Below are 12,190 nucleotides of genomic sequence, written 5' to 3'. Positions count from 1 at the left end.
TACCATGTGCCTAATTGATCGTATAAACTTAGTGATTTAGGGGGCATTCCCCAAAAGTAAAGTTTCTCAGGTGAGATCAGAAGACTCCCATGAATCACTGCTGTTGGGGATCACATTAGGCCCTCAGAAGAACGTTCATCAGAGCTAGCATAAATCTTGTCATAAAGAAGCAAAAGAGATGGTGAGGAAGGCTGGGCGCGGTAATCCTAGCACTCTGGGAGGCCGAGGTGGGAGGATCACTTGAGCTCAGGAGTTCGAAACCAGCCTGAGCAAGAGCAAGATCCTGTCTCTACTAAAAATAGAAAAAAAAATTAGCCAGGCAACTAAAAATAGAAAAAATTAGCCGGGCATGGTGGCACATGCCTGTAGTCCCAGCTACTCCGGAGGCTCAGGTAGGAGGATCACTTGAGCCCAGGAGTTTGTTTGAGGTTGCTGTGAGCTATGATGACGCCACTGTACTCTACCCTGGGGGACAGAACAAGACTCTGTCTCAAAAAAAAAAACAACCAAAAAAACAAAACAAAAAAAGAGACCTCTAGGGGAGGTCTTTGGCTGGTCACTTCTGCTGGAGTCCAGGGATACAGGGTCAAATCCGTGGCTATAGGCCTCCATGCTGGGGCCACTTAGCTCTGTCTCCTGTGGACAGGCTGTGCCTGCACCGTGACAGCCATTCTAGAATGGTGTGTGTGGGACCTTCTGAAAAATCCCACTAATGGAGCATAATTCAAAGTCACTACCATCCTGATGTTGGGGTGGTAGCCTTTTCCTCTGGCAATATCAACATTATCAAAATTGAGTCAACGTGTCTTTCTGGCTTTCTGTATCATGGAGCAGAGTAAACCATTGAATTTGAACTAAAATCTTGGCATGTTTTCTTCCTAGATATGGACAGCACTTCTGCGGAGGCACTTTAATATCACCAGAGTGGGTGTTGACTGCTGCCCACTGCTTGGAGAAGTAGGTTCCGGGGACAACTGATGACAGGGCTTGTCTTAAAGGCACCTTCCTCCCCTCCCTTCCTTTCTTCCATCTCCCGTCCACGGCAGTGACACCGAGGGGCAGGGCACGCATGTGCAGAAGCCGGAGAAGAACTGCCAGGGCAATCGGACGAGAGAGGAGGGAAGGGTTTCCACAGAGAAACCGCAGGGGAAAGACTCAGTGTGGGTGATTTTGTAGGGCCAGGAGCAGCCGGTCAGAGCTGGTCAGTGCGAGAGGCATTGGTCCCAGCCAGAGCAGCCCTACAACATTCCCTAAGTGCCAGATTCAGGCAAATTGTGAATTTCCTTTCTTGCCTCTCAGAAGTCACTGGTTCCGGGTGGCTGAGGATCTCCGGGAGACAGGGCCACGTTTATGGGTCCCAGTGAAGGGGCCGGACCATGTTTTGCTCTTTCCTAGGTCCCGATGGCCTTCATCATACAAGGTCATCCTGGGCGCACACCAAGAAGTGAATCTCGAATCAGATGTTCAGCAAATCGAAGTGTCTAGGCTGTTCACGGAACCCAACCGAGCAGATATTGCCTTGCTGAAGCTAAGCAGGTACTAGCTCACCTGTGGCTTTTGCCCTAAGCTGGTGAAGACATTTGTTTTATGTCTGGGTTTTATAACCGTCACTGCTGCATGGCACGGGGGAGGTGCCATCTATGACATTAAAGGCTCAAGGGCTTTGGGGACAGCATCAGACTTCAACATCAGCCTGCCACGGACTAGCTGTGGTCTTGAAAAGGCACCAGAACTCAGTTTCCTCATGTGGAAAAAGAGTGAGTTGAAGTATAAGGGACGTCGTTACCCCTGAAACCCTCACTTAATGTTCACCAGTTAATACACACTCACGATGAGAGAGTGATTCAGTTATTCCAGATTGACAATTCTCCTCTCAGCGTAACATATTTGAGAGGATCAAATGAGATTATATATTTCAATGCATTTAAAAAAACTACAATGTGAAAAAAAAGCCCACACACAATTTACAAATGGGAATTGTATCATTATCATTACAGTCTTCTTTGATTTTATTTTTCCTGTTGAAATGTTTTATTAAGCCTGATGAACCGATAAATTTGCTTATGTCACTTAAAGTCAGGGTTGTTTGGACACAGGTCCCGGTGGAGCTGGCCGACAGCAGCTATTTTGAGAACAGGCGCGTTTGGGACGGGCGGCAGGGCTCCTGGGGTGCACAGGCCGTGCTGTGCGCACGGGCTGCAGAAGACAGGGTGTCGCTGGCGGTGATGGAGGCAGCTGCCCCGTGCGAGGGGCGGGTCTGGGCGGCTCCTCTGGGCCTGGGTCACAAACATGGGGCAGCTGCTCCAGGCTGTAAGCTGGGGTGAGGCCCTGGGATGCCCCGGCACTCCGGAAAGGGGAGAAGGGCCTTTGTGGCCTAGTCCGAAAAGTATCTGATTTTCCTCGTGTTCCCCAGGGCCCCCCGCACCCCCAGCACACCTGCAAACGTGGAGGCTCCTCTCCTCCTCATCCTCACAGGCTTGCCAGGGTGACCTGATGGCTTGAACAAGTATTTCAGTAAATATTTGGCTCTGGAAACGTTCTCTGATAGGCCACTTGTTGAGTTGTAGAGTCCAAGGCCTTTAGTGTCCCATGAGGGAACAGGAGTGACCACGGCTGTGTGAGAGGCTGGGCCTGCGCTGGTGCCTCTGAGAAAGTGTGTCTGCTCAAAGTTGGCGACGACGATGATTCTTAATTAGAACGGGCCATTTCTCATTTCCCACCTTCCCCCCTTGAACTTACTAAAGTAGAACCAAGTCTAAAAATCAGAGTTCTAAAATTTGAGTCGCTGGAACTGTAAGGCATGCAAGCGTTCTTTGAAAACGATACCATTTTGCTTTTGCGAGATGCTTATTCCCCGTCCTCTTACATTAGATACCGAGCACGTTACTGGATTCTCATAACTGGCTGTTGTCACATTTACTGCTGGGGAAACTGGGGGTCCCAAGCAGGGAGCACCTTGCTCTGTCTCCCAGCGCGTTTGCTGTTGTCACAGCTTCGTGACAGTGTTTCAGCTGCACATTGTGTCTACTGCTCAGTGCCCTCTTACATTAATATAAAAGGGCACGCTTGGTAGACAATTGCAGCCGCGCACAGGATGTACACGAAAAGTGAGTCTTTGTCATCCCTACTGTCAGGGGCGACGCCACCGGCAGTTTCTTGTATACAACTGATGCCTTTTAAATGACACCTTGCATCCATTTAGCTCGTGTAGTTCCTAGGCGACCACAGGCCAATGTGAGGAAGAAACGTTGTCTTCTACATTGGTCCATGTCAGTGAGGCAGGGCGACACCACCCAAGGCTTCAGGGGTTGGTGGCAGGTAGCATCTAGTTGTGGGTGCAGACGGCTCCCAGCCGGGCAGTCAAAGGTAACTGGCGATGTTTCTCTTCCAGACCTGCGGTCATCACTGACAAAGTAATCCCGGCTTGTCTGCCACCCGAAAATTACGTGGTTGCTGACCGGACAGTATGTTACATCACTGGCTGGGGAGAAACCCAAGGTGAGATAAATTCCATGAGCCACGTAATGAACTGGTTTTGACCTGCAGCCTGTGCGACAAAATGAACATTTTGGAGAAAGTTGTGCAAATTCCTATCGGTGAATGTGGTCCCCCTCTCCTGATTCTGGCTGGGCACCTGCCTATGTCCCCATAATCAGTCATCATGGCCGTGGGCAAGGGGAGGGGCTGTTACTTTGAGTCTCTTCCACGTTAATATTGCTTCCTCGGTAAGCAGGTTTTGACACAGCCCACAAAGTGAGAGTGTTAGATTATTTTTCATGTGAAGTTAGCCATACTGGGTTTCCAAACGAGTATAAAACTGTAACAACAAAAGTTACAGTTAAACTAGTTCTCCTCCCAGATACCCCACCTGTAAGATGTGTGAGGCGGCTGTTAGGGAGAGGACCAATGGCTGGGGGAAAGCGAGACAGGCCACACGTCCCCGTTTCAGGTGTTTGGTATTGGGTGACGGGGTGAGGGCAGGAGAGGAAACATTCACATGGGATCTGGTATCAGCACCCGAACTACCTTTGGGGACGCCCTTCTTCACTTTGCAGCACACCCTGGTAGTAATTACACCCCTCAGGCCGCCTGCCTGGCCGCAGGCCTGCCGAGACTGTCTCGGGATCTCCGCCGCTCCTTCTCAGAGGTGTTGGTGGGGCCTGCAGTGGGTGTCCGGAGCCCTGAAAATGGTTCCAACTCTGCCACTAGCTGGACAGACATGGACAGGTCACTTTACCTCTTTGTTCCATTTGGCTCTAATCCCTCATCTGTAGATTTTCAAATTGTATTTTCCACATGAGTCCTTGGCATAAGCTTTCATGTGAAGAAAGGTTTTGTGGCTTAAAAAAAAAAGTTAAAAACCACTAGTCTAGATAATCTCAAAGTTGGCTTCCCTTTCTCTGTGCTTCTCCTGCTGTTTTTGAAGCCTCACCTCCTTGGCTTCCCGTTCCTGCTTTGTGCACTTCTGAGCCTGTCAAGGCCAAGCAAAGGGAAACTCGGCAAATGTGGCATCACCTGTGGATGTGTGACTGTTGCTGGCATTTCGCATTTTCAACAATTGAAATGCTACAAACCCCTATGAGTTAGATATTATTGTTCTTGTTTTACACATCAGGGACAGAGGCTCGGAGAAGGTGCAGGTTGTACAGCAGAAACTGGGTTCCGTGGAGCGGGTCAGACAGGCCCAAATGGGAGGCCTGGCTCCCACTTACTAGAGAAGTCACAAATGCTCACTTATCATCTCGTCAGCTGCAATACGGGCTGCAGGGCCATTGTGGGGAAACAAGAAGAAAGTGTACAAAGCACTGAGCACATGCTACATATTCCTTAAATGGCAGCTCTTATTAATGATATGGGATATAGTTGTGTCCACTATGACTCTCTCTTGCAAGTGACAGGAAATTCAACTCAAATTGGACTAAACAAAAAGAGGAAAATTCTTAGCTGAAAAGTCTGCAGGCTCACATGATGGCCCCAGGCCCCAGGCCCTCTCCAACCACAATGCAGGCACCATTCTTGGGCACAAAGGTGCCATCCTTCATGGTTGCAGATGCTGTGTTGGCTCTGGCTCTGCCAAGGAGGGATGAGGAAGGCCATTTTCCCCATACTGCAAACAATAGTCTGCCCAGCTCTGAGAGGGGGGACTCGGGTCATGTGCCCACCCCTGAACCAGTCACTGACTGGCTCAGACCTGCGTCACCATCACCATTACTACTACTGCCATCATCACCACCACCACCACCATCATCACCATCACCATCATCACCATCATCACCACCATTATCATCACCATCACCATCGCCACCACCATCACCACCATCATCACCATCACCATCATCACCATCATCACCACCATTATCATCACCATCACCATCGTCATCACCATCACCACCATTATCATCACCATCACCATCGTCATCACCATCGTCATCACCATCATCATCACCATCACCATCATCACCACCATCGCCACCACCATCACCACCATCATCACCATCATCATTGCCATCACCATCATCACCACCATCACCACCATTATCATCACCATCACCATCGTCATCACCATCATCACCACCGTCATCATCATCACCATTATCACAACCATCACCACCACCGTCATCACATCATCACCATCACCATCGTCATCACCATCATCACCACCGTCATCATCATCACCATTATCACAACCATCACCACCACCGTCATCACCACCATCATCACCACCTACCACCATCATCACTACCACCACCAACAACCACCATCACCACCACCATCATCATCACCTACCACCACCATCATCACCATCATTATCACCACCATCACCATCATCACCATCCCCGCCATCGTCATCAATAAACATCACATAACGACTGTGTAGCTGAGCCCTGATGGAACCCAGGCCTGCCTGACCCCAGAGTCCACTGGCTGTTTCTTCCGTCCCACCTCTGCCCGCACATCTCCAACCACCATCCTGCGCTGGGCGCCCTGTCTCTCCTGATCTTCCCATGTGTCTACTGAGAAAATGGTTCTCAGAATATTAGCTGAGCCAGGAGTTAAGAAAGAAACTCAGGCCTGTTTACTAACTTCCTACATGTCAATAATGACATCAGATCCATCAGTGTTCTCAGCTCCAGTGTGAGGTCAAAATTCTCCCTTCACGTCAAAAGTCACCTTCACATTTCCAGACTTTCCCTGACTTGGATATTCCAGATGCAAAGCCAGTGTTGAGGCCAAGGGGCTCTTCCAGGTCAGCCCTTCCCCCGCCATCCCTAGGGCTTTCGGGGGTCCTGTACCCCCAGGCTTCCCGTTTCCCTTCCGTCCTGAGGTCCCGTCGGCCTCCCGCCCTCAGGGTGCCATCTCCACTTTGGCCACTGGATGGCAGCACCACCTCACAGCCCGCATCTACCTGTCAACTCAGGTGGCTATTTCACTAGTGTCAGGATGTCTGTCTTGCTCAGAGAACAGGTACTAGAGCTGTGACTTGCCTAAAATAATTTACCGCAAAATATTTTCAGAAGGGTGCTCCCTCCACACCTCTGCTCAGCTCAAGTGATGTGCCCCCTGCCCAGCCAGAGCTGAGCCGGCTCCGGGGCAAGACGCTGGGACCAGCCTCTTCGTGCTCTTGTCAAGCCCGATTGTCAGTTTGCTGAACCCAAGACAGTGGTCTAAGTTTACTCAGAGTCTCTGGGGCAAAGAGAATGTCTCGTTTCTTGGCTGTGCTGTGCTAGCAAAGCAAAAGATTTTTACAAAACCCTAGTGAAAGCCGGGCTTGCAAAATTGAGACTGGATTATTTGTGAGAACACTGAGACGTCAATGGGAGTGTCCATCTGGAAAAACAGCATTTCCTCTGGCAATTTTGCAAATGTCCTATTTCAGTTTGGCAAAGGGAATAAAGTAGTGTTTTACAAAAGAAGAAATATAACTAGTAAAATGAGCACACAGGAGAATTCCACTCTCTAATTGTCAAAGAAATGTAAATTAGAAAATAGATCAGGACAATTTCTACTCATTATATTAGGTAATATTTAAAAATTGAATATTCACAAGGGTGAGATGGAGTGATTTTTTTCTAGTGACATTTTACACTGTCACACCCTTTTAGAAAATAATTTGGCAATGTTATTGGGAGCCATAAATGTGTCTATACGATTTCTGGGAATTTGGACTTGAGATATCAAGGAATAAGAATAGACGCCGTGAGCAAAGATGTGGAACAGCAGAAGCAAGAGTAGGGCTGATGGGCCTGGCCAAGCGGCATCAGGCAGTGCCTTCGCAGGCCAGGTCAAGGTGAACCACATGACTTCCCGAAGCTAAGTTCTCCCAGCCGCAGAGCAGGAGCGACAGAAGTGCCTGTTTCACAGGACTGTTGTAAGGGTTAAATGAGAACACCACATTATGAGCTTGTGCCTGAAAAGGTTCTCAGTAAATGATAGCTATTCTTTTTATTGCAATAAAATACGCACAACATAAAATCTACCATTCTAACCACTTTGCAGGGTGCCGCTGAGTGGCATTTAGCACGATACATTCACGATGTTGTGCAGCCATCACCGTGTTTCCTCTCTCCGGAAGGAAACCTCACGCCCGTTAGGCAGTCACTCTCCATTGAAGATTTTAGCATTATATATAAAAAATCCTCATGAAACAATGTTGACTGAAAAAAATCAGGATATGAAATTGTACAATATGGTATAGGTCATAAAAGCAGCATATAAAAAAGCCTGAAAAAGAATATGTAAAAATAGCAGCAATTATATTTCTTAAACTCTCTTTACAAATTAAAAATTATTTTTTATAGTTTTAAAAGAAAAGCAAAAAGGAAACAAACAACAACAGCAAACTTCAAAACACCATAAACAAGCCTAAATTGTTAAATCCAGGTCTTGGGAATTAAAATCTCCTATGATGTTTATACTTTCAAGGGTCAGAAAGAGTTCTCGTGATGTTGGGCACTGACTCCTTGTGTTATCCACCCTCACGGACAAATGAGGGACCTATCGTTGCTTACCTGTTGTTTTGGAATTTTCCTCATGAATATGTTTTAGATCCAATGACTATTTCTTTAATCTTTTAAAACACAGGTACCTTTGGTGCTGGCCTTCTCAAGGAAGCTCAGCTCCCTGTGATCGAGAATAAAGTGTGCAATCGCTATGAGTATCTGAACGGAAGAGTCAAATCCACGGAGCTTTGTGCTGGGCATCTGGTTGGAGGCGTTGACAGTTGCCAGGTAAGAAAAGGCCACAGAGACTAAAGTTATTCTTGTGCAACCCTACCTTGGACCTTTAGACATTTCTGTCCCAAAGTGGCCAATTCAAGGATTTCTCACTGAAGGCCCCAGTGTAAACGTTGCTCAGATCCCCCCTAGGTCTGTCCCTGAATGCTTATTCAGATCATCTAAGGTGACTTCTTGGGCCTTGAGTTCCAGATCAGTAGGGGGCGGGGGAAGTGCCGTAACTACCGCAGGCCACATGCCTCCCTGGAGTATGTGGCTGGCTGAGGACCAGGGTGATGGCTTTTCCAGGAGGGAAGGAGGTGAAGGGTACAGGACAGGACCAACGGCACCCACTTTACAACTGAGCCCAGCCCAGCCCTGTGTAAAGGAAACCCAGGGCAGAGGAAGATGAGTATGGGATTCACAAGGGATTTCTTTTTCCCCAGGGAAAACTAAATGGTGGTGTTTTGCTGACTATACTTTGCTAAATATGTAAACCCTGTAGATGCTCAAATAACATGTTAATAAGTTCCTTTCTGACTTCAAATACTGGGAAAGCTTATAAACGATGTTAGAAGGATGGCATCCCACAATGAAAGCATGGCAGCTTGATCCTCACATGGGTTTTTCCCTCCCTCTGTATAGGGTGACAGCGGAGGGCCTCTGGTTTGCTTCGAGAAGGACAAATACATTTTACAAGGAGTCACTTCTTGGGGGCTTGGCTGTGCACGTCCCAATAAGCCTGGAGTCTACGTTCGTGTTTCAAGGTTTGTTACTTGGATTGAAGGAATAATGAGAAATAATTAATTGGATGGGGGACAGAGTGAAGCATCAACTTCCCTAGAAGCTGGAACGTGGGTAGGGAATTTAGCGTACTCGGAAATGATTGACAGTAATCCAACTAAGACACTGTCCCCAGCTAACGTCTACCGCCAAACCTCAGCATCTTTTGTATTATTGTGTATAACTTTTTCCTATCCCTGGACTACTGGATTCTGTAATTATAAGGCAACACAGCTATAACGTCTGTTGAAAATAAACTCTGTACTTACTTTGATTTGAGTTACTTTTGCTTTTGGTTTTCCACATTTTCATGTTCTTTGTTCATCCCACCAATTTTAAATGAACGGACCGTAGTGATTTAGCTCTTTTTCACAAGGAACAGTCACATAACGGACTGAGAAGGCTGTAAGATCACAGAGAGGAGAGCCGAGAAGGCCTAGTATGTCGTCTATACATTTACCTTGTCGACTAATGATGGTTTGACACACATCTCTCATGTCTTTGTTTCTGGCACTGAGATGGATGTGTTCAAAGTTGCAGCATGTATAGGGAGTCATGAGAACAAGTTCTATTATTGGGAATGAAATCTGTTACTGACGACCCGACTTTAGCCCAGCCCCAGGGACACGGAGCAGAGAGCTGTATGTCGTGGAGTGAACTGGGCAATCGAAGTGTAATACAAGACCAGCTAAGAGTCTGAATGTTATTCTGAGTCATGGTTGCATCTAGGAATGGTGCCAAGGGCCTGTAAAGGAACAACGAACAAATATTGAAGGTGGACCACCTATCTTCCATTGCTAATTGGCTGCCCGGTTTTGAAACGGTATACAGCAATCACTATCACATGGGAAAAATGTTTTACAATGACCATGTTTAGTTTAGAAGGAAGAGAAAAGATGAATATATTTTTTTACAATTTAAAAATTTTTATTGCCACCAAACAAAAATATCAACTCAAAATACAATTCAAAAGTGGTACTACTAAAGAGCAACCGTCATCTTACAGCAAAAAATGCAAAGAAAAGCAAAAAGGCAAAGGTCTGTGAATAAAATGTGAATGTAGCCTTAAATCCTCAAAGAGCTACAGTTGTTTCATTGACCAATAAAACATTCATACTCAATTCTGATGTCCCTGAAGGATTAGGAAGCTTATTTTACAATTAGGACACACATCATACATATTGTCATCTGTTTTCCAAATACAAATTTTCTTCCTCGTTGACATGGTTTCCCTCTGGTGCCCATTTTGCCTGTCCTCACAAAGTATTTCATCTAAAAATTCAGCATAAAATATACACTGAATCTGGAAATATAACAAATATACAAAGCAGAACAACATATTTGTGTTTAAGTTCCACGTTTCAAAGGTCTTGAAAACAAGAAAGAAAGATCAAATTCCTTATTAGTATCTATAAAGTCATTTAGGATGCTGCTGCTAATCCTTTTAAGCGTGGATATAACTGGACTTTTGTTTAAATGAAATTGTAAGGTTCTTCCCAAGACAAGTCGAAAGTGCCAAGATTAAATGAGAACTGTCCACGTTTTCACTCTTGACCACAGACACCATCAGAACTGATCTCGTGAATATAAGATAAATATGCCTTTACTTTTAAAATCCTTAGACCCGTGAAGTCATAATCCACAGGTTTTATTCAGTAAAGAATGGATTCTGTGGCTTGAGGTGTTCACTAAAGGAGGACCAAGACTATCCTGATAATCTCAGGATCAAAACCTGATTTTATAAATAATAGAGTCAAATCCTCAAATCGTACAGATTTGTTCTTACTGATGGAATGAGACCTAAACCATGCCTGGAACCCCAGGTGCTACAGAGGAGGTGGATGAGAAGGGCACTGACCTGCCGGTGTTGCAAAGGCTTGCGGGACTCCAGACAAGCAGAGAATGCAGCGGCCCCGCACCCTGGGGCCCACGCTCCTGACACTCAGTCTCTTTATTACAGGATTTCCAAATCTTCATCTCCCGTGGAATCTTCAGAATGTTCAGTTCAGGGCTTACTCTCTTGATCAGATTTGATGAACACTTTTTAAAATTAATTCATTAATTAATTTAGAGCCATGGCCCCACCTCTGTCGCCTAGGCTGGAGTGCAGTGGTGAGACCATAGCCCACGGCAGCCTTGAACTCCTGGGCTCCAGTGATCCTCCTGCCTCAGCCTCCTGAGTAGCTGGACTACAGGCACGCGCCACCACACCTGGCTTGATGAACGCATTTCTGTACACCTTTCCCAAATCCTTGGTTTGCACATCCTGCATTCTTGATGGAGCTGTCATGAGAATTGGGGGTGGGGGGGTTCTCTCATCTTTCTTTAACCGAACGGGTCAGAGATCACTGCTCCGACACAAGAAAAACCCCAGGAAGGGCTGTGCACCTAGCAGGCTCTTCGCTAAACCGGCCACATAGTCTCTGTTCCCAGGAACTTCAATGGCGTTATAAATCTTAACTCATCCAACATTATATGTAAATACTGTGGATAGTGTGAATGTCTTTATACAGTATTAAAAGCACTTGGAACAGCCAGCATACTGCGGCCGAGACGGACACGTGCGTCTCTGCAAGGCACGGCTTGGCGGGGAGGATCGGCTCCTGGGCAGCTGCTTCTTTCCATCTTTGGCAGGGGTCTCAAAGGTGAGGGCTGGAAACCTGGGTTTTCTTTTTCCTGCCACATTTATGGGAATATGGTTTAAAAAAAAGACAAAAGGAGAAAAGATAAAGTCTTTATGAAAGATTATGCAACTAGTTAGAAGAAAGTCTCCTGTTATTACTTAGTAGCATGGCTGGTTTGGATCAAATACACCCCTGCATAACTTCTCATGAAAACCCAACTCAAAGGTAGCAAAGATAACTGTCTCCGGGCTCATTTCTGACCTGCTTTTAGACCCTAGGTAGGGGTTAGTTAGCATGATAGCACATAAGTTCCTTATGAATGTCTACTAAATAATACATGTTTGGAAATGAGCTGTTGATGGCAACAAAAAATAGCAGAAATGCTATAATAATTCAGCGCAGTTTTAGAAGGGAAAATGCTAATGGGTTTCAGTGATTTAGTACTAAGTAGTTTATTTCCAGAGGAAATAATCATGGATTGCAGTTAATGTGCTTAATTTGCAGCACTGTAAATCATACTTCTACTAGAGTTTTTTTCAAAGTAGGGACTAGATATAATTAATTTGTCCA

At 46.2% G+C, this 12,190-nt stretch overlaps 1 protein-coding gene across 1 annotated transcript in view; it reads left to right on the top strand.

The window, feature by feature from the left end:
- The window catches only part of PLG (plasminogen), a 57,785-nt gene extending 48,488 nt beyond the window's left edge, over positions 1 to 9,297 (top strand). The window contains 5 exon segments of the mRNA XM_012646832.1: positions 883 to 957; positions 1,396 to 1,536; positions 3,392 to 3,498; positions 8,083 to 8,228; positions 8,859 to 9,297. Coding sequence (XP_012502286.1) covers positions 883 to 957; positions 1,396 to 1,536; positions 3,392 to 3,498; positions 8,083 to 8,228; positions 8,859 to 9,020 — 631 coding nt within the window. The 3' untranslated portion in view covers positions 9,021 to 9,297.
- Positions 9,298 to 12,190: the final 2,893 nt, after the last annotated feature.

Source organism: Propithecus coquereli, unplaced genomic scaffold (genome assembly GCF_000956105.1).
Source record: "Propithecus coquereli isolate 6110/MARCELLA unplaced genomic scaffold, Pcoq_1.0 Scaffold25, whole genome shotgun sequence".
NCBI lineage: Eukaryota > Metazoa > Chordata > Mammalia > Primates > Indriidae > Propithecus > Propithecus coquereli.
This window is presented reverse-complemented; position numbering and strand designations above follow the sequence as displayed.